Source organism: Heterodontus francisci, chromosome 11 (genome assembly GCF_036365525.1).
Source record: "Heterodontus francisci isolate sHetFra1 chromosome 11, sHetFra1.hap1, whole genome shotgun sequence".
Classification (NCBI taxonomy): Eukaryota; Metazoa; Chordata; class Chondrichthyes; order Heterodontiformes; family Heterodontidae; genus Heterodontus; species Heterodontus francisci.
Window position 1 is genome coordinate 81,582,964 of NC_090381.1, and position 20,177 is coordinate 81,603,140.

General features: G+C 43.0%; 1 protein-coding gene across 1 annotated transcript in view; it reads right to left on the reverse strand.

Moving 5' to 3' along the window:
- The window catches only part of atp11b (ATPase phospholipid transporting 11B), a 168,099-nt gene that overhangs the window by 139,948 nt on the left and 7,974 nt on the right, over nt 1–20,177 (reverse strand). The window contains exons 2-4 of the mRNA XM_068042349.1: nt 18,461–18,577; nt 4,210–4,299; nt 2,150–2,230 (exon numbers count right to left, since the gene is read on the reverse strand). Of these exons, the coding sequence (XP_067898450.1) occupies nt 2,150–2,230; nt 4,210–4,299; nt 18,461–18,577 (288 nt within the window). The remainder of the gene's footprint in view (nt 1–2,149; nt 2,231–4,209; nt 4,300–18,460; nt 18,578–20,177) is intronic.

Consider the following 20,177-nt stretch of genomic DNA (forward strand, 5'->3'; position numbering starts at 1 on the left):
CAGAATTCTATCACATAACTTTACCGTTGATGCAAAGTTAATGCACCAACTCTATCAACCTGGTGCAAATGCAGCCTTAGACTAGGTGAAGTTCACTATACACGGCAGTATTTGATAAAAAGAACCATCTTTGCAGTGTGTCCAACTAAAATCAGTTTGTGCAGAATGCCCTATTCCCTTTGCTCATTTGACAATAGATAGCAGCACCACAAAAGATCAATATAATCAAGGAAGCAAAGGTGGGGAGAAAGGCATTACCTGGAAAAAAAATACAGACAGAACTAAAAAAAAAAAAGTGAACTGCTTATACAGTGGTAGAAATCTTTCCATATGCAATCAAAAATGCAACTTTTTCTCCAAATTGAGAAATCAAGTTAAGAAAGCTCATAGTCAGGACACCACAAAGGCTGGAGAAAGGGAAAGCTTATATTTTAAAAACCTGTAGTCTTCTACAGTTTTGATAAAGGAGGTAGATAATGGGATTGCATACCCGCCAGTCATGGGTGTAGATTAGTCTGTGGATATTAATATTCAAGAGAAACGGCACTATGCTGAAATTTGAAATCAAGGAATCAGTTAGGATCCTCAAGAAGGCAAGGGAAGAAAGAAAACTGTGACAGAGGACTGCAAGGTGACAAATGTGATGCCCCTTCGAAAAAAATAAGATAAATAAGTCATACTTCAATTGTTGGCAAACTATAAAATTCAAGAACATGGGAGGAAGTTACTAAACGTTTGAAGAAACACGAGTTATTCTCTACAGTGAGGACATGATTTCTGAAAGGCACATCATGCTTGACTAACCTCATCTTTGACAAAAAACAGAATAAATTAAGATGTGTAAATGCAGTGGGCATGGTTCATATGGATTTTCTAAGAGCATATGACAAAATACTACATTAGACATACAACATACCTTGTATTTTCACATCATCTGAACAGCCCAAACAATGTGTGCTGGTATTTTTGTATTGGTACACTAAAGGCGATTGAGCGGATTATGATAAGTCACATGGCATAGCGTTCTATTAGAACATTACAACGCATTACAACGCAGTACAGGCCCTTCGGCCCTCGATGTTGCGCCGACCTGTCACTTCTCAGAGATTTGCCTACATATCTGCTCTTCTATCTCCCTCTGACTATTTAGGGGTCTATAGTACATTCCCAGCAGTGTAATTGCCCCTTTTTTGTTCCTTAGCTCAATCCATATGGCCTCATTTGATGAACCTTCCAACATATCATCTCTCCTCACAGCTGTAACAGTTTCCTTGACCAGAATTGCCACTCCCCCTCCTTTCTTATCCCCCTCCCTATCACATCTGAAAACCCTGTAACCAGGAAATCCTGTCCCTCCTTAAGCCTTGTTTCTGTAATAGCTATCTGTCTCATCTATGCGATGAAGCAATTTAAAAATCAAACGACACTTTGCCCAGCATTTACTTGATTTGCCTTTGGAGAGACTAAAGGGGTACACATGCTTAAGACACAGATATGATCCAGATCACAAGGAAGCTACACTGTTACGCTCCCAGGTCCCACTATCATGCTAGCAGTTACAGGCAGTGGGAGTCAACTTCTGTAAAAAGACAGTCAGCCTAACCACTTAACAGAGTGACTGATTAGACAGAGTGCAAGTAGATATTTGGGACAGTGACAAGTGCTTTGTTTAGCATTTAATAATCTGTTATGCCATTGGTCATTTTCAACTTTAAATTCTGATATTAAATTATGAAAATAAAATCCATATCAGGATTCAAATGCATTACACAACAGGGGCACTGAAATGTGACATGGATAACTGTTAAAGGGCCAAAAATATTTTTGCTGAAGAATAACACCCTCAAAACTCTGAAAATATGATGGGGTTTCTTATCATTGTCCCACCCTTGGGTGCTATTCCAGAGTAGTAGCATGTAGATTTCTCTCCACTAACTGAACAAAAAGACTTATCACAAGAATAAAATGGACTAAAATCAGTCTCAGTTTTTCAAATACCTTAGTGACCAATTTCAGAACGTGAGCAAGATGTCCATCTGCCTTCTTAGTCAGAAATGGTTTAAGTAACCAACTCAACCAAAGTAAAAAGAATTTGAAAAATATTTAATTATTTCAGGGCTAATAAATAAATACTAGCTTCATTTCTTACCTGTTTGATTGCAGTTACTGTAATTACAAAAAACAATGGCAGTCCACTGGTGTAAGGGCTGGTAGGAGTATCTATCATCAGCTGGAAAAGATAAAAGGAACCAATATGAAAAGACAACTTAAAATTCCATAAACTATGTGAATGCATCAATGTACACGTTTTGAAACCTTGACTGAAAGATATAGCACAAGGCCAAACTCACCCTTAATAGTTCTAATTCACACTGTTGGCAATAAAATGCTGACTAGGGAGCACATATTGGACCAAGATAGATCAAATTATTTCCATAGCAGCGAAAATATATGTGGAAAATGAACTGAAGATGATCGATTTTAATGGTGCCAGAGGATGGTATTACTCAAATACATTCTTTTCCTCTCCTCCACAAACCACAGTATAGGTCTTTCCTTTCCCAACAACTACTGCCAGGTCACTTCTACCCTCTGAGCTTAAAAACCTATTGATTTTACTATTAACAGCAATCCCAGAACAGTAACTACAGCTACATAGAGATAATCTTATATTGACAAAGGTGAGAATTTTTGAGAATGCGTTTCCTTCCCATAGGAGAAGGGGTGGGTGGGTCCTCTGAAAATTTAGATTCTCGACATAGTTTAGTGTATTCCAGCATTTTTGAGTAGAATTTGTCAATAAGCAAAGATTTTCTGAAGTGCATACTTCACATCACAGAATATACCTCAAATTGCATCACAAATTGTTACAAGATATCATGGATATTGTGGCAATCCATTTACAAAATATATACACTTGTTTCTGACCATTACTTTCTTATGCCTGGGAATTACTGTTGGTGTTACCTTTGTGTTAAGCTTTAAACTTCTGTTAAGCATTCTCCTAACATAGCCAATAATTTCTAGGCTTTGGTTTCAAAATTAATCAACATAGTATATATAGTATGAAAATAGCTATTATGGCAACTTCCAAGAGTGTAAAAATCTTCATCAGAAGATGACGAATGCTCATATCATCTTGCCTTGGTGCATATGCTATTTGTATTTTTGGAGCCAGAACCTTAGCCTCCAAAAATAGACTGGGGAGACTCTGTATAGGCTCAGTGACATACTGGGCATACTTTTGCCTCAACAAAAAAGTGTGTCTACTCAGAATAATTGCTACTGCACCCCAAAATCTACAGAACAAACTTGTCCTCTCAAATTTTAATCTTAAATATTTGAATGCAGAAAACTTGTTGTCAATGTCAACCCAAGTCTTCCAACAGTTCATTAATCAGGTAGCATTGCTCACTGTAACAATAAAACTCAATGAGTGATTATATTTTGTGTTGTGGCAAATTTTAAAAAGAAATTCATTACAAGTCATGATAGATATTTTCAGTATTGCAAAGCACAAGGAATGGTGCTGCAGGACAGCTTAAAATGAAACAATCCATGCACAATGAGAAATAGAAAAATTGGTCACAAAAACAGGATTAACAAAACAGAGGTTAACATGTGATTCATTTTCAATTTGTTGAAGATTGGAATCAAGATTCACAAGTATAAAGTTTACAAAACATTGCTATTGCTATCAATCCAATGAATGGTGTCTTTTCCTCCTCCTTCTCCCCACTTTAATTCTGGTATCTTTGCCAGTCAAATTTAATTTCCAGCACAATTACTGAGAATGTGCCGGTGCAGAACTTATCACCAACAATTTTGAGCCGAAGGCCTGTGACAAAGAAATAGTTTGTAAAAGAAATTGGATACATCAATATATTCCAACTTTTAGCCCAAATTGTCCTCCATATTAGTATTGTTTGTAAGATTAACTCAATGCTTTCAATGTCTTATTTGACTTAATTTATATACAAAAACAGGAACACACTTTCCAGGTGGTCATAATGTCATTTAAACACATTGGCAGTAATATAACCTCTGGTTCCCAAGTCTGAATCACGGATGATAAGTGAGTGGGGTGTTCAATGTTCATAGTGAGATCAATTTTAGAACTAAATATTTGTTTGCTAATTAAAGGCTTCAACCAGTTGTGGCATGTTCAACCCCATGATAAAGTTTCATACAGTTACTAGGTACACTTACTTGTACAAGAAAAATTACAAGAAAGTAGAAATTGGCTATTCTTCTGAATTGTTCAAATAAATTCTTTGGGATAAAATTCCATATCGTGTACTGTAAGGGGAAAAGAAAGCCATTATACATAAATTACAAAAATGAAAGGCGCATTAATAAGTGACTGAAACGCAAAGTAGATCTGTTTTATCAATTAGACCTATAGAGTCTTGCTTATCTGGAATAAGGCCAATTCATTTTGGTTAAAATTTATAACCTCTCAACATAGATCACTCAAAAACAATATACAATTTTAAAATGCTTTAATAAATTTGCGATCTATCTTAGCCTGGGAACACAAGAAATAGGAGCTGCAGTAGGCCATTCAACAAGATCGTGGCTGGTCTTCTACCTCAACTCCACTTTTCCACACTATTCCCTGGTTTGTTCTTTGTCCTTTTCCATAGTCAGCCTAAACCTTATGATATAATGATCACTGTCCCCTAAATGACCATCAACGAATACTTGATCCACTTGGCCCAGCTCATTCCCAAGAACCAGGTCTAGCAGTGCCTCCTTTCTCATTAGTTTGGAAACATACTGCAGAAAATTTTCCTGAATACACTCTAGGAAATTTTGCCCCTCACTACTATATTCCAGTCTGTGTTTGAGTAATTAAAGTCCCTTATAACTACGCTATAATTTCTGCACCTCTCGAATTTCCAGAAAATTTGTTCCTCCACGTCCTTCCCAGCAGTTGGTGGCCTATGGACAACACTGAGCAACGTAACTGCACCTTTTGTGTTCCCTAGCTCTAGCCAAATTGATTTTGGCCTCAACCCCTCTGGGACATCCTTTTTCTCCAGCACTGTAATGCTCTTCTTAATCAATGCTGCCACCCTGTTTTCTCTTCCCTATCTTTCCTGAACACCCTGTATCCAGGAATATTCAATACCTAGTCTTCTTTGAGCCAGGTCTCTGTTATAGCCATATTATTAAGAGATTACTTCTATTTCTTTTTTAAAATGTTATGGACATTGATTCACCTGGAATCTTGAAGAAGCTGAACTTAGTGTTTTTTTTTGAAAAGGAAGGCTTGACCGGAGAGTAAACAGTTACTGGAAGGCACCTGCTTTCAAAGAACACAGCAGGGGTTAGCTTGAGAAATATTTGGTGAGGGGTGACAAGCCAAGATTTATGGAGGTCACAGGACTTGGTTCTGGGAAGTTTGAGTTTAATTTTGAACTGTTTTTTAAAAATGACAGTTGGTCTTTGGCCTGAAACAGAAGAAAGCTGCTTCCTGACTTGCCAGAAGAAAGCTCACCTCTTTCAAAATAAGTCCTGCATGAAGAGATTCCTATTTCCTCCCGTATTTGAAGCCTGTACGATTAAAGAACTTGCATGTCAAATGTGTGCAACTGAAATCCTTGCTGCTGCCTCCCTGCTGCAAGACTTATTTGGAGCCTTCTGTTGCTGCAACCTGGCTGAAACCTTCTATAGCTGCATCTCTTGGAAGCCTACCAAACTGGTCAACATCATCGCCTGGAAAGAACTGTTCTAGGAAGATCCCATTGACAGCCATCAACACCTTTGGGACACCTCACCGAAACAAAGGACTTCCTTCCATCCCTTTTTTTCAGCCCCAGTGTTTTATTTATTTCTTTGTAACAGCTGCAAACAAAAAGGTTTTCCCGGTTAAGCGGCACTGTGTGTGCGCGTGAGGGCTACGATAAATAAGGGGCTTTAATATTTCAATGTGTGTGTATGCTTTACTTTATTATTGGTTAAGACATGGTTTATAATAAACCAATAATTTTGTCGTTTAATAAAGAAACCTGGTTGGTGTGCTTTATTCTGGGGACAAAGATTATCTGACTGACCGTTTCGGTAAGTGGGAAAATTTAAATATATGTTGTGACCGATGGAGAAGTGGGTCTGATTTAACAGTGCACACCTCCTGCCTCAGTCGTAACATCAGATTTCCACGTCAATCTGCGCCTGTAACGCACCAATCTCATTTACACTCCGTGCATTCACATACATGCACATTAACCCGGATTTAGACTTCATTACTTTCTCCCTTACTCTAACCCCACCTAATAACTTACTATTCTCTACTCCAGTGCTATCCATCTTTCCCAGTATTTTGTGCACCTTGGTAGTCCTCTGATATTTCCTCCTGGTTCCCATACCCCTGCCAAGTTAGTTAAACCCTCCCCAATAGCACCAGCAAATGATCCCACAAGGTTCACTAATGTCCTTTAGGGAATGAAATCTGCAGTCCTTCCCTGGTCTGGCCTACATGTGACTCCAGACCCACAGCAATGTGGTTAACTCTTACATGCCCTCTGAAATGGCCTAGCAAGCCACTCAGTTGTATCTAACCGCTACAAAGTCTACAAAAAGGAATGAAACCAGACGGACCACCCAGCATCGAGCTAGGCACCGGAAACGACAACAGCAAACCCAGCCCTGTCGACCCTTCAAAGTCCTCCTTACTAACATCTGGGGGCCTGTGTCAAAGTTGGGAGAGCTGTCCCACAGACTAGTCAAGCAACAGCCTGAAAATGTCATACTCACGGAATCATACCTTACAGACAATATCCCAGACGCTGCCATCACCATCCCCGGGTGTGTCTTGTCCCACCAGCAGGACAGACCCACCAGAGGTGGTGGCACAATGGTATATAGTAGGGAGGGAGTTGCCCTGGAAGTCCTTAAAATCGACTCCGGACCCCATGAAGTCTCATGGCATCAGGTCAAACATGGGCAAGGTAACCTTCTACTGATTACCACCTACCGCCCTCCCTCAGCTGATGAGTCAATACTCCTCCATGTTGAACACCACTTGGAGGAAGCACTGAGGGTGGCAAGGGCACAAAATGTACTCTGGGTGGGGGACTTCAATGTCCATCACCAAGACTGGCTCGGTAGCACCACTACTGACCGAGCTGGCCAAGTCCTGAAGGACATAGCTGCTAGACTGGGTCTGCGACAGGTGGTGAGTGAACCAACACGAGGGGAAAACATACTTGACCTCGTCCTCACCAATCTGCCTACCACAGATGCTTCATTCCATGACAGTATTGGTAGGAGTGACCACGGCACAGTACTTGTGGAGATGAAGTCCCGCCTTCACACGGAGGATACCGTCCAGCGTGTTGTGTGGCACTATCACCATGCTAAATGGGATAGATTTCAAACAGATCTAGCAATGCAAAACTGGGCATCCATGAGGCGCTGTGGGCCATCAGCAGCAGAATTGTACTCAACCACAATCTGTAACCTCATGGCCTGGCATATCCCCCACTCTACCATTACCGTCAAGCCAGGAGACCAACCCTGGTTCAATGAAGAGTGCAGGAGGGCATGCCAGGAGCAGCACCAGGCATACCTCAAAATGAGGTGTCAACCTGGTGAAGCTACAACACAGGACTATCTGCATGCCAAACTGCGCAAGCAGCATGCGATAGACAGATCTAAGCGATCCCATAAACAACGGATCAGATCTAAGCTCTGCAGTCCCGCCACATCCAGCTGTGAATGGTGGTGGATAATTAAACAACTAACTGGAGGAGGTGGCTCCACAAATATCTCCATCGTCAATGATGGGGGAGCCCAGCACATCAGGGCGAAAGATAAGGCTGAAGCATTTGCAACAATCTTCAGCCAGAAGTGCCGAGTTGACGATCCATCTCGGCCTCCTCCTGAAGTCTCCAGCATCACAGATGCCAGATTTCAGCCAACTTGATTCACTCCGCGTGATATCAAGAAACGATTGAAGGCACTGGATACTGCAAAAGCTATGGGCCCTGACAATATTCCGGCAATAGTACTGAAGACCTGTGCTCCAGAATTTGCCGCGCCCCTAGCCAAGCAGTTCCAGTACAGCTACAACACTGGCATCTACCCTGCAATGTGGAAAATTGCCCAGGTATGTCCTGTACACAAAAAGCAGGACAAGTCCAACCCGGCCAATTACCGCCCCATCAGCCTACTCTCAATCATCAGTAAAGTGATGGAAGGGATCATTAACAGTGCCATCAAGCGGCACTTGCTTAGCAATAACCTGCTCAGTGACGCTCAGTTTGGGTTCCGCCAGGGCCACTCAGCTCCTGACCTCATTACAGCCTGGTTCAAACATGGACAAAAGAGCTGAACTCGAGAGGTGAGGTGAGAGTGACTGCCCTTGACATCAAGACAGCATTTGACAGAGTATGGCATCAAGGAGCCCTAGCAAAACTGAGGTCAATGGAAATCAGGGGGAAAACCCTCCACTGGCTGGAGTCATACCTAGCGCAAAGGAAGATGGTTGTGGTTGTTGGAGGTCAATTATCACAGTCCCAGAACATCACTGCAGGAGTTCCTCAGGGTAGTGCCCTCGGCCCAACCATCTTCAGCTGCTTCATCAATGACCTTCCTTCAATCATAAGGTCAGAAGTGGGGATGTTCGCTGATGATTGCACAATGTTCAGCACCATTCGTGACTCCTCAGATACTGAAGCAGTCAGTGTAGAAATGCAACAAGACCTGGACAATATCCAGGCTGGGCTGATAAGTGGCAAGTAACATTCGCACCACACAAGTGCCAGGCAATGACCATCTCCAACAAGAGACAGAATCTAACCATCTCCCCTTGACATTCAACGGCATTACCATCGCTGAATCCCCCACTATCAACATCCTAGGGGCTACCATTGACCAGAAACTGAACTGGAGTAGCCATATAAATACCATGGCTACAAGAGCAGGTCAGAGGCTAGGAATCCTGAGGTGAGTAACTCACCTCCTGACTCCCCAAAGCCTGTCCACCATCTACAAGGCACAGGTCAGGAGTGTGATGGAATAATCTCCACTTGCCTGGATGGGTGTAGCTCCAACAACACTTAAGAAGCTCGACACCATCCAGGACAAAGCAGCCCGCTTGATTGGCACACCATCTACAAACATTCACTCCCTCCACCACCGACGCACAGTAGCAGCAGTGTGTACCATCTACAAGATGCACTGCAGCAATGCACCAAGGCTCCTTAGACAGCACCTTCCAAACCCGCAACCTCTACCAACTAGAAGGACAAGGGCAGCAAATGCATGGGAACACCACCACCTGCAAGTTCCCCTCCAAGTCACACACCATCCTGACTTGGAACTATATCGCCGTTCCTTCACTGTCGCTGGGTCAAAATCCTGGAACTCCCTTCCTAACAGCACTGTGGATCTACCTACCACAAATGGACTGCAGCGGTTCAAGAAGGCAGCTCACCACCACCTTCTCAAGGGCAATTCAGGATGGGCAATAAATGCTGGCATAGCCAGTGACGCCCACATCCCATGAATGAATTAAAAAAAAAAATCAGTCCCAGCTCTGTTCAAGTGCAACACGCCTGGCCTGTGCAGGTCCAACCTTCTCCAGAATTGGTCCCAGTGTCCCAGGAATCTAAAACCCTCCCTTCCTGCACCATCATTCCAGCCACACATTCATCTGCACTATCCTCACTATTTTCTGCAGGACCAGATCCCTCTTCCTACCTATGTCGTTAGCACCAATGTGGACCACGACTGCTGGCCGTTTACTCTCCCCCCTCGGAGTGCTCTGCAGCCTTCAGTGGCATCCTTGACCCTAGCACCAGAGAGGCAACATACCATCCTAGATTCACATCTGCAGCCACAGAAATGCTTGTCTGTTCCCCTACTGATTCTCCGATCACTATTGCTCTTCCAGTCTTCCTTGTGCCCACCTGTGCAGCTGAGCCACCCACAATGTCATGGCCTTGGTTCTGGCTGCACTCTCCAACAGAACCATCACCTTCCTCAGTATTCAGAACTGAATACATGTTGGAGAGCGAGACACATTCAAGGGTCTCCTGCACTGCCTGCCTGATTCTTCTTGATTGTCTAATGGTCACAAATTCCCTCTCTCCCTGCATACTCTTAAGCTGCGGGGTGACATCTGTAAATGTGCTATCCACGAAGCTCCCATCCTCATGAACGCACCGCAGTGACCCAGCTGCTGCTCAATTTCAGAAACTCAGAGTTTAAGCTGCTGCAACTGATGACACATCCTGCGCATATGGTTATCCACAACCCAAGAAATGTCCTGGAGTTCCCACATAGCACAGGTTCTGCACTGCAGAGGTTGGAGCAATCTGCCATTCCTCGATCGATTAGATAATAAACCTTGGTACAACTAAATCCTGCTAATACTAATAACCTTACCAATAGTAATATATTTTACCACTAGTAATAATAACCTTACTACTGCTAATACTAAACTTTACCAAGACTAATCTACCATACCTCTTAACAGACCCTACCAATACTCAAAACGCTACCAACAGTAATAAACCTTATTTAATAAAAGACAAGACTCACCAGCTACCCATTTGTTATTAATAGTTAATATTTTAAACATTTTGAAACTCCCAGTTGTTTAGACGGAGTTGCTAAGCAGCAAATACTCACCAGCCAATCAACTCACCACTTTCCTGTGATGTTATGGTTTGATTCTTTTTTTCCAAATTCTGGCATGTAGAGGTAGTAGGTTCCTCGCAGATCCAGCGCCACGCCAGACTCTCTCCAGTTAAAGTTCAGCTTCTTTAATCGACAGCTCTCTCCCTCTCAGTGAGGACCGACTACAACTCCTTTGACAGCTCTCTCACACCGAGATTACCCACTGCAATTCCTTTGATTGAAAGCTCTCTCTCTTTCTCAGAGAGCCAGCTGCAGCTCCTTTGATTCACAGATCTGAGTGCCCACTGCAGCTCGTTTCATTGACAGCTCTCTCTCTTTGCCCTTTTATCCCAGTGTGCTCGTGGACACCCTGCAGTTCTCACTGTGCTATCTCTATCGATCACCCCTTTCACCTCACCGTGCTGTGGGCTTCCCGATGTCCGGAGAAATGGCAGATGGAGTTTAATCCGGACAAATGTGAGGTAATGCATTTTGGATGGTATAATGCAGGTGGGAGGTATACAGTAAATGGCAGAACCCTTAAGAGTATTGACAGGCAGAGAGATCTGGGCGTACAGGTCCACAGGTCACTGAAAGTGGCAACGCAGGTGGATAAGGTAGTCAAGAAGGCATACGGCATGCTTGCCTTCATCGGTCGGGGCATAGAGTATAAAAATTGGCAAGTCATGTTGCAGCTGTACAGAACCTTAGTTAGGCCACACTTAGAATATTGCGTGCAATTCTGGTCACCACACTACCAGAAGGACGTGGAGGCTTTGGAGAGGGTACAGAGGAGGTTTACCAGGATGTTGCCTGGTCTGGAGGGCATTAGCTATGAGGAGAGGTTGGAAAAACTCAGATTGTTTTCACTGGAATGACGGAGGTGGAGGGGCGACATGATAGAGGTTTACAAAGTTATGAGCGGCATGGACAGAGTGGATAGTCAGAAGCTTTTTCCCAGGGTGGAAGAGTCAGTTACTAGGGGATATAGGTTTAAGGTGCGAGGGGCAAAGTTTAGAGGGGATGTGCGAGGCAAGTTTTTTTTTTACACAGAGGGTGGTGAGTGCCTGGAACTTGCTGCCAGGGGAGGTGGTGGAAGCAGATACGATAGCGACGTTTAAGAGACATCTTGACAAATATATGAATAGGAAGGGAACAGAGGGATACGGGCCCCGGAAGTGCAGAAGGTGTTAGTTTCGGCAGGCACCAAGATCGGCGCAGGCTTGGAGGGCCGAATGGCCTGTTCCTGTGCTGTACTGTTCTTTGTTCTCAGTGCTTGGTCTCGCTCTGCCAACCCTTTAACCCCACAGTGCTCGCGGGCCCCTTGTTCTTGCAATACTGCATCATTCCTTTTGCCCCACTATGCTCGCAGGCCTTCCGCTGTCCTCAGTGCTCTCTCTCTTCGCCACTTCCATCCCACTGTGCCAGCAGACCTCCTGCTGTTCTCACAGCATGTTCTCTCCAGCGCTCTTTTCATCCCGTGCTAGGTGTGACTCCAACCAGTGTAGAGTTTTCCCCTTTGATTGCCACTGACTCCAGTTTTGCTAGGGTTCCTTGATGTCAAGGGCAGTCATTCTCACCTCACTTCGAGTTCAGCTTTTTGGCCCTGTCGGAACCCAAACCGAGTGTCAGTGAGCAGGTTATTGCTGAGTAAGTGCCGCTTGACAGCCACTGTCAATGACAACTTCCATCACTGTACGGATTGATTGAGAGCAGACTGATATTGCGGTAATTGGCAGGTTGCATTTGTCCTGCTTTTTGCGTACAGGACACATCTGGGCAATTTTCCACATTGTTGGGTAGATGCCAGTGTTGTAGCTGTACTGGAACAGCTTGGTTAGGGGCGCAGCCAGTTCTGGAGCACATGGCTTCATTACTACTGCTGGATTATCAGAGTCCATAGCTTTTACAGTATCCAGTTCCTTCGGCTGTTCCTCGATATCACATGGAGTGAATCGAACTGGCTGAAAACTGGCATCTGTAATGCTGTGGACCTCAGGGGGAGGCAGAGATGGATCATCTACTTGGCACTTCTGGCTGAAGATGCAAATGATTCAGCCTGGTCTTTTACACTGATATTCTGGGCTCCCCCATCATTTAAAATGGGGATATTTGTGGAGACCCCGCCTTCTTTTAGTTAATTGTCTACCGCTATTCATGACTGGATCTGGCAGGACTCCAGAGCTTCAATTTGAATCATTGGTTGTGGGTTCGCTTAGCTCCGTCTATTGCATGTTGCTTCTGTTGTTTGACATACATGTAGCCCTGGGTTGTAGCTTCACCAGGTTGACATCTCAACTTTAGGTATGCTTGGTGCTGCTCCTGGCCTGCACTCTTCATTGAACCAAGACTGATCCCCCAGCTTGATGGTAATGGTAAAGTGGGGGATAGGTCAGGCCATGAGGTTACAGGTGTGGTTGAATACAATTCTGCTGCTGCTGATGGCCCACAGTGCCTCATGGATGCCTAGTTTTGAGTTGTTTAAAATCTATCCCATCTAGCACAGTGGTACTGCCACACAACACGATGGCGGGTACCCTCAATGTGAAGACAGGACTTTGTCTCCACAAGGACAGTGTGGTGGTCACTCCTACCAATAGGCTCACGGGCAGATGCATCAGTGACAGGCTGATTGGTGAGGATGAGGTCAAGTAGGTTTTTCCCTCATTGGCTCCCTCACCACAGACCCAGTCTCACAGTTATGTCCTTTAGAGCTCAGTCAGTAGTGGTGCTACGAGCCACTCTTGGCGATAGACATTAAATTCCCCCACCCAGAATACATTCTGTACCCTTACCACCCTCAGTGCTTCTTCCAAATGGTGTCCAACATGGAGTACTGATTCATCAGCTTGGGGGGGGGGGGGGCGCGCACAGTAGGTGGTAATCAGCAGGTGGTTTCCATGCCCATGTTGATTGTGGGGGATTCGCCACATTGTATTCCATCTACCATCTTCTTGTCCACTCACCCATCTGTCTATAGCCCTCTGCAGTCTCTCTTCATCCTCCTCACCACTTACTTTACCACCTAACTTTGCAACAGAAAACTTGGACATGTTACACTCAGTCCCCTCATCTAACTCATTAATATAGATTGCAAATAGCTGAGGTCCAAATACTGATACAAACATAGGAACAGAAGTAGGCCATTTGGCCCCTCAAGCCTGCTCTACCATTCAATACAATCATAGTTGTTCTGTTTGTGTTTCGAATTTCACATTCCCATCTACGCCTGATAACCCTGGATTCCCTTGCCTAACAAGAATCTATCACCGCCTTAAAAATATTCAATTACCCCGCCTCCACCACCTTCAGAGGCAGAGATCCAAAGCCGCAGAACCCTCAAAAAAAAAAAAAAATTCTCCTCATCTCGGTCCAGAAGAGCGACCACGAATTTTAAAACAGTGCCCCCTAGTTCTGGACTCACCCACAAAAGAAAACATCCTCTCCACATCCACCTTGTCTAGACCATTCAGGATCTTATATACTTCAATCAAGTCTCCCCTTACTCTTCTAAACTCCAGTGAAAACAAGCCCATCTGTCCAACCTTTCCTCACAAGGTATCCAGGTATCAATCCAGTAAACCTCCTCTGAACCGCCCCCGTAGCGTTTACATACTTCTTTAAATAAGGAGACCAAAACTGCACACAGTATTCGAGATGTAGTCTCATCAATGCCCTGTATAACTGAAGCATAACATCCTTACTTTTATTTTCAATTCCTCTCGTAATAAAGGATAGCATTCCATTAGCCTTCTATATTACCTGCTGCGCCTGCATTCTAACTTTTTGCGACTCATGCACTAGAACACCTAAATCCCTCTGCACTTCGAAATTCTGCAGTTCTCCGTTTAAGTAATACTCTGCTTTTGCCAAAGTGAACAATTTCACATTTTCCCACATCGTACTCTGCCAGATTTTTGCCCACTCACTCAACCTAACTATATCGGTCTGCAACCTCATGCCCTCTTCACAACATACTTTCCTACCTATCTTTGCATTATCTGCAAATTTAGCTACTGTGCTATCACTCCCCTCATCGAAGTCATTGATATAAATTGTAAAATGTTGAGGCCTCAGCACAGACCCCTGCGGGACTCCACTCATCACATCCTGCCAATCAGAAAATGTCCTGTTTGTTCCTACTCTGTTTTCTGTCCATTATCCAATCCATGCTAACATATTACCCCCATCCCAGGATTCCTAATTTTGTGTAATAACCTCGTGTGGCACCTGAAATGCTTTTTGAAAATCCAAATACACTATATTCACTGAATCTCCCTTATCCATCCTAATAGTTACTTTCTCAAAAATATCTAACAGATTTGTCAAACACTATTTCCCTTTCATAAATCCATGTTAATTCTCTTCAACTATATGATGATTTTCTAAGTGCCCTGTTACCACACCTCTAATAAATTGCAGCATTTTGCCTGCTACTGATATTGGACTAACTGACATATAGTTCCCATTTTTCTCTTTTAAAAATAGTGGAAGTCATGTTTGCCACCTTCCAAACCTTGAGAACTGATCTAGAATTTATGAAATTCTGAAAGATCAAAACCAGTGTATCTATCATCCCTGCAGCGACCTCTTACAATCGTAGGATGCAAGTCATGAGTCGAGGGGATTTGTCACCACTTAGTCCCATTAATTTTTCCTGTACTATTTCTTATACAGATTTCTTCAAGTTCCTCATTCTCGTTAGACCCTGATTCCCCATTATTTCTGGAATTTTTTTGTCTTCTCTCAGAGGGTTGTTAAACTTTAGAATTCTCTTCCCCAGAGAACAGTGGAGGCTGGGTCATTGAATATATTCAAGGCCGAGTTAGGCAGATTTCTGGTCTACAAGGGAGCTGGGGAGGGGGGGAAAAGGGGGGGGGGGGGGGAAAAAGAGGGGCAGGCAAGAAAGTGGAGTTAAATCCACAATTAGTTTAGCCATGATCTTATTGAATGGCGGAGCAGGCATGAGGGGCTGAATGGCAAATACAAATGAGATACAAAAAGTTATTGGTTTAACGTCTCGGTCACCTTTCTCAAAGAAACTGGGATCAAAGAACAAAAAGAAAAAAGAAAATTACAGCACAGGAACAGGCCCTTCGGCCCTCCAAGCCTGCGCCGATCCAGATCCTCTATCTAAACCTGTCGCCTATTTCTAAGGGTCTGTATCTCTTTGCTTCCTGCCCATTCATGTATCTGTCTAGATACATCTTAAAAGACGCTATCGTGCCCGCATCTACCACCTCCGCTGGCAACGCGTTCCAGGCACCCACCACCCTCTGCGTAAAGAACTTTCCACGCATATCCCCCCTAAACTTTTCCCCTCTCACTTTGAACTCGTGACCCCTAGTAATTGAATCCCCCACTCTGGGAAAAAGCTTCTTGCTATCCACCCTGTCTATACCTCTCATGATTTTGTACACCTCGATCAGGTCCCCCCTCAACCTCTGTCTTTCTAATGAAAATAATCCTAATCTACTCAACCTCTCTTCGTAGCTAGCGCCCTCCATACCAGGCAACATCCTGGTGAACCTCCTCTGCACCCTCTCCAAAGCATCTGCGTCCTTTTGGTAATGTGGCGACCAGAACTCCACGCAGTATTCCAAATGTGGCCTAACCAAAGTCTTATACAACTGTAACATGACCTGCCAACTCTTGTACTCAATACCCCATCCGATGAAGGAAAGCATGCCGTATGCCTTCTTGACCACTCTATTGACCTGCGTTGCCACCTTCATCCTACCCATCAACCAGATTACAAAACAACGGTCAATAACCTCATTATTAATGCAAGCATGCAAGCCTGCCCTCTTTCGAAGAGGCAACGTACAGTTTGGTGTTGTCATTGATTTGCCCCAACTTAATCTTCTAACGAGATAATAGGAACATAGGAAGATAGGAACAGGAGTAGGCCATTCAGCCCCTCGAGTCTGTCCCGCCAATCAATGAGATCATGGCTGATCCACGGCCTAATTCCATATACCTGCCTTTGGCCCATATCCCTTAGTATCTTTGCTCAACAAAAATCTACCTATCTCAGATTTAAAATTAACAACTGTTCTAGCGTCAACTGCTGTTTGTGGGAGAGAGTTCCAAACCTCTACCACCCTTTGCATGAAGAAATGCTTCCTAACATCTCTCCTGAACGGTCTGGTCCCAATTTTTAGACTATGCCCCCTAATTTTAGAATCTCCAACCAGTGGAAATAGTTTATCTTTATCTAGCCTGCCTTTTCCTGTTAATATCTATAATATCTATAATAACCACTGCTGAAAACTTCCAAGAGAAACTATGAAAATCTTCACTACCACTGATGTCTGAAATGAAACAAAGACGCTAAAACCATCAAACATTATAAACTACTTTAACTTTCAGCAAGTGGTTCAGGTCTGGAATGCACACCTGACAGCATAGTAGAGGCAGGTTCAACTGAAGCATTCAAAAGGGAATTAGACTATTATATGAAAAGGAAGAATGTGCAGGGTTACAAGGAAAAAGGCAGAGGAAGGTAACTGAGTGAATTGCTCTTCTGGAGAGCCGGTGCAGACACGATGGACCAAATGGCCTCCTACTGCACTAACAATTCTGTGATTTCTACTTGTGGGCGAGTTCAAAACCAGGAGTCAAATATAAGGGTTCCGAAGAAGGGTCACTGACCCGAAACGTTAACTCTGCTTCTCTTTTCACAGATGCTGCCAGACCTGCTGAGTGGTTCCAGCATTTCTTGTTTTTAAGTCAAATATAAAAGTTGATTTAAAAAAAATCAAACAAGGAATTCAGGAGAAATTTCTTTACCCAGAAAGTAGTTAGAATGTGGAACTTGCTACCACATGGAGTAGTGGAGGTGAAGGGCACAGCTGCATTTAAAGGGAAGCTAGATAAATACATGACACACATGGGGATGAAAGGATATGCTGATCGGGTTAGATGAAATGGAGTGGAAGGTGGTTCCTCTGGAGCATAAATATTGGCATACATCAGTTGGACCGAATGGTTTATTTCTATGTTGTAAATTCCATGTAACTAGACGACCAGAACTGGACGCAGTACAGAAGGGCCCTGTTTAATAATGACTCCCCCTGACTTATATGCCTTCGTTATCTCTAAACTACATTTCCAATGTTTTCCTGGCTGGCGTCCCATCTTGTACCCTTCGCAAACTTGAGCTTATCCAAAGCTCTGCTGCTCATATCCGAACTCACACAAAACCCTGTTCACCTATCACCCCTATGATCACTGACCTATGGCATTGATGGACCAGAAACGCCTCGATTTTAAAATGCTCATCCTCGTTTTCCCAATCCCTCATGGCCTCCCTCACCTCCGTAATCTCCTCCTGACCAAAACCTTCTGAGGTCTCTACCCTTCCACGATTCTGATCTATTGCGCATCCCCGATTTTTATTGCTCTACCTCTGGTGGTCGTGCCTTCAGCTGCCTAGGCCCCAAGGTCCGGATTTCCCTCCCTAAACTTCTCCACCTTTCTCTAAGGTGGTCTTTAAACCGCTCTCTTTGACTAAGCTTTTGGCACCTGTCCAAAATCTTATGCAGCTTGGTGTCGGGCTTTGTTTGAAAGTCGCTCCTGTAAAACGCCTGGGGATGTTTTCCAATGTTAAAGGCACTATATAAATGCAACTTGTTTAATTACTACAGCTATGCTTCAATGGAAAAAATCTGAATAATCAGATCTAAACTTGGAGAATATTACAGCAGTGGTCACCATGACAATCACATAAAATTAATTTTCTATAAATTACAAGAATTACTATCACAAAATGGATATGTATTTGAAAAAGATGTTACAAAACAATCATCTGAATTACATTTCTCCATACCTTGGATGATATCATCCTATTGTCTGGAAACTTCTGACGAACAAAATGACCATAGTGGGGGAAGTGATTGGAAACATAAATTGTCCTCGTGGGACACTGGTGTAGGGGGTCAATTCCCTGAAAAAGAAAAGAAATTTGTTACTGGACGCATTTTATATAATAGAAACTAGAAATTTCACCATCAAAATTTAAATTTCTGGCTTTTACTGAGTGGACAGTACTCGCAACCTATTTTCCTGAACCTGATTAGTAAATGTGATCACAGAAGCACCTTAAAATTGAGAGAAATGTAGCAAATCATACTTGATAAGGATAGCATCTTGGAAACAATACGGAGCTTAAAAGGCAGGTGGAAACAGTTGACAGAATTTAATGTACATTTTTGTTAAAGCTGAAACAATAAGCATAGATTCAATATATCTACCATAAGGAAGTAAGAGTAGGGCAGGTGCCTCCAAGATCTATTGAAATGGTACATTTCGAAGGTGGGGAAATCCAGAACAAGGGCAGAGGTGTTTAGGATAGAATTCCAGAGTGTGAGGTTGAGATGGTTTAAGAACAGAGAGAAGGGGAATACAACCAACCAAATTTGGAACAGCCAACTAAAGTTAATAAGTGTACACTTGATAGATGACTGCGGCAGTACTGGATATTAAACAGATGGCAGAGTACTGGATCAGCTAGAATTGTGGTAGGATTAAGCTCAGGTGGTCAGTGAGAAGTGTGCTGGTAAAGTCAAGTTGGGTGGTGATGATGTTTCAACAGCAGAATGAAGGTTAAAAAGGAAGAGAGAACACTATCTTTGCAAAACAAGCAGCGATAAGGAGATGCCAACTTTAAGTCTCTGGATTGGAGGAGAAAGGAAACACTGAGGGAGGTAAGGTGTTCTAATGTTGCGTTAGAAAGTTGAAGGAGGAGACGGGTTGAAATCAGGATTATTTGCACTAAGTTTTCTTTAATGTTCATGATTCACTTTAAATGTAGCTTTTAATACATTTAAATTTCCTACATACATTCGCGATTTCTTAATGCAATTTAACAATGAAGATGATGCAGGAAGGAGGAAGAGTTTGTAGAAAGGCATATTTAGAGCTCAGGAGAAACAAGGAAGTTTACAGCAGCAGTCACATGGATACTATTGATACAGAGCAAGATGAGAAATGTGACAGATGTTCCAGGATTTGGCAGTTTTATCCCCAATTCTGTGCAGGACTATGAGAAAGATGCCAGGAGAACCCTCCAAGTCATGAGAGTTTGACAGATTTGAGCTTTATAAAGAAATATTAAAAGTTGAAGCAAAGTATTTAGCATAAAGGAAGTCTAGCTCATGAGGCAGCTTTTGTAATGGATCTAAAAATTCCAACTGATAAATTACACCATTTAATATTGTCAAACAAGCATAAAATTAGAATAAGGGGAGTTGAATGTATCAATGCAAACATTTACAACAGACGGAAATCCACTTAATCACAATTGCATTTGTGCTTCACCTGCTTAGTCGTCTGGTTTCTCTCTTTTAAATTACAACTTTTCAACTTCATGTATGAATGATAAATCCTCAGGGGACATTCTCTGTTCTTTATAAACAAAAACTTACAAGTCAATTTAAAAAAAAATCCTTTTTCCTACTGCCATTAAGAGCTTCATGTACAATTTCCATTCCTGTTAACACCTTCCTGTAATTTCAATGATGCCTCTGTGTATCCTGAAGTGGTTC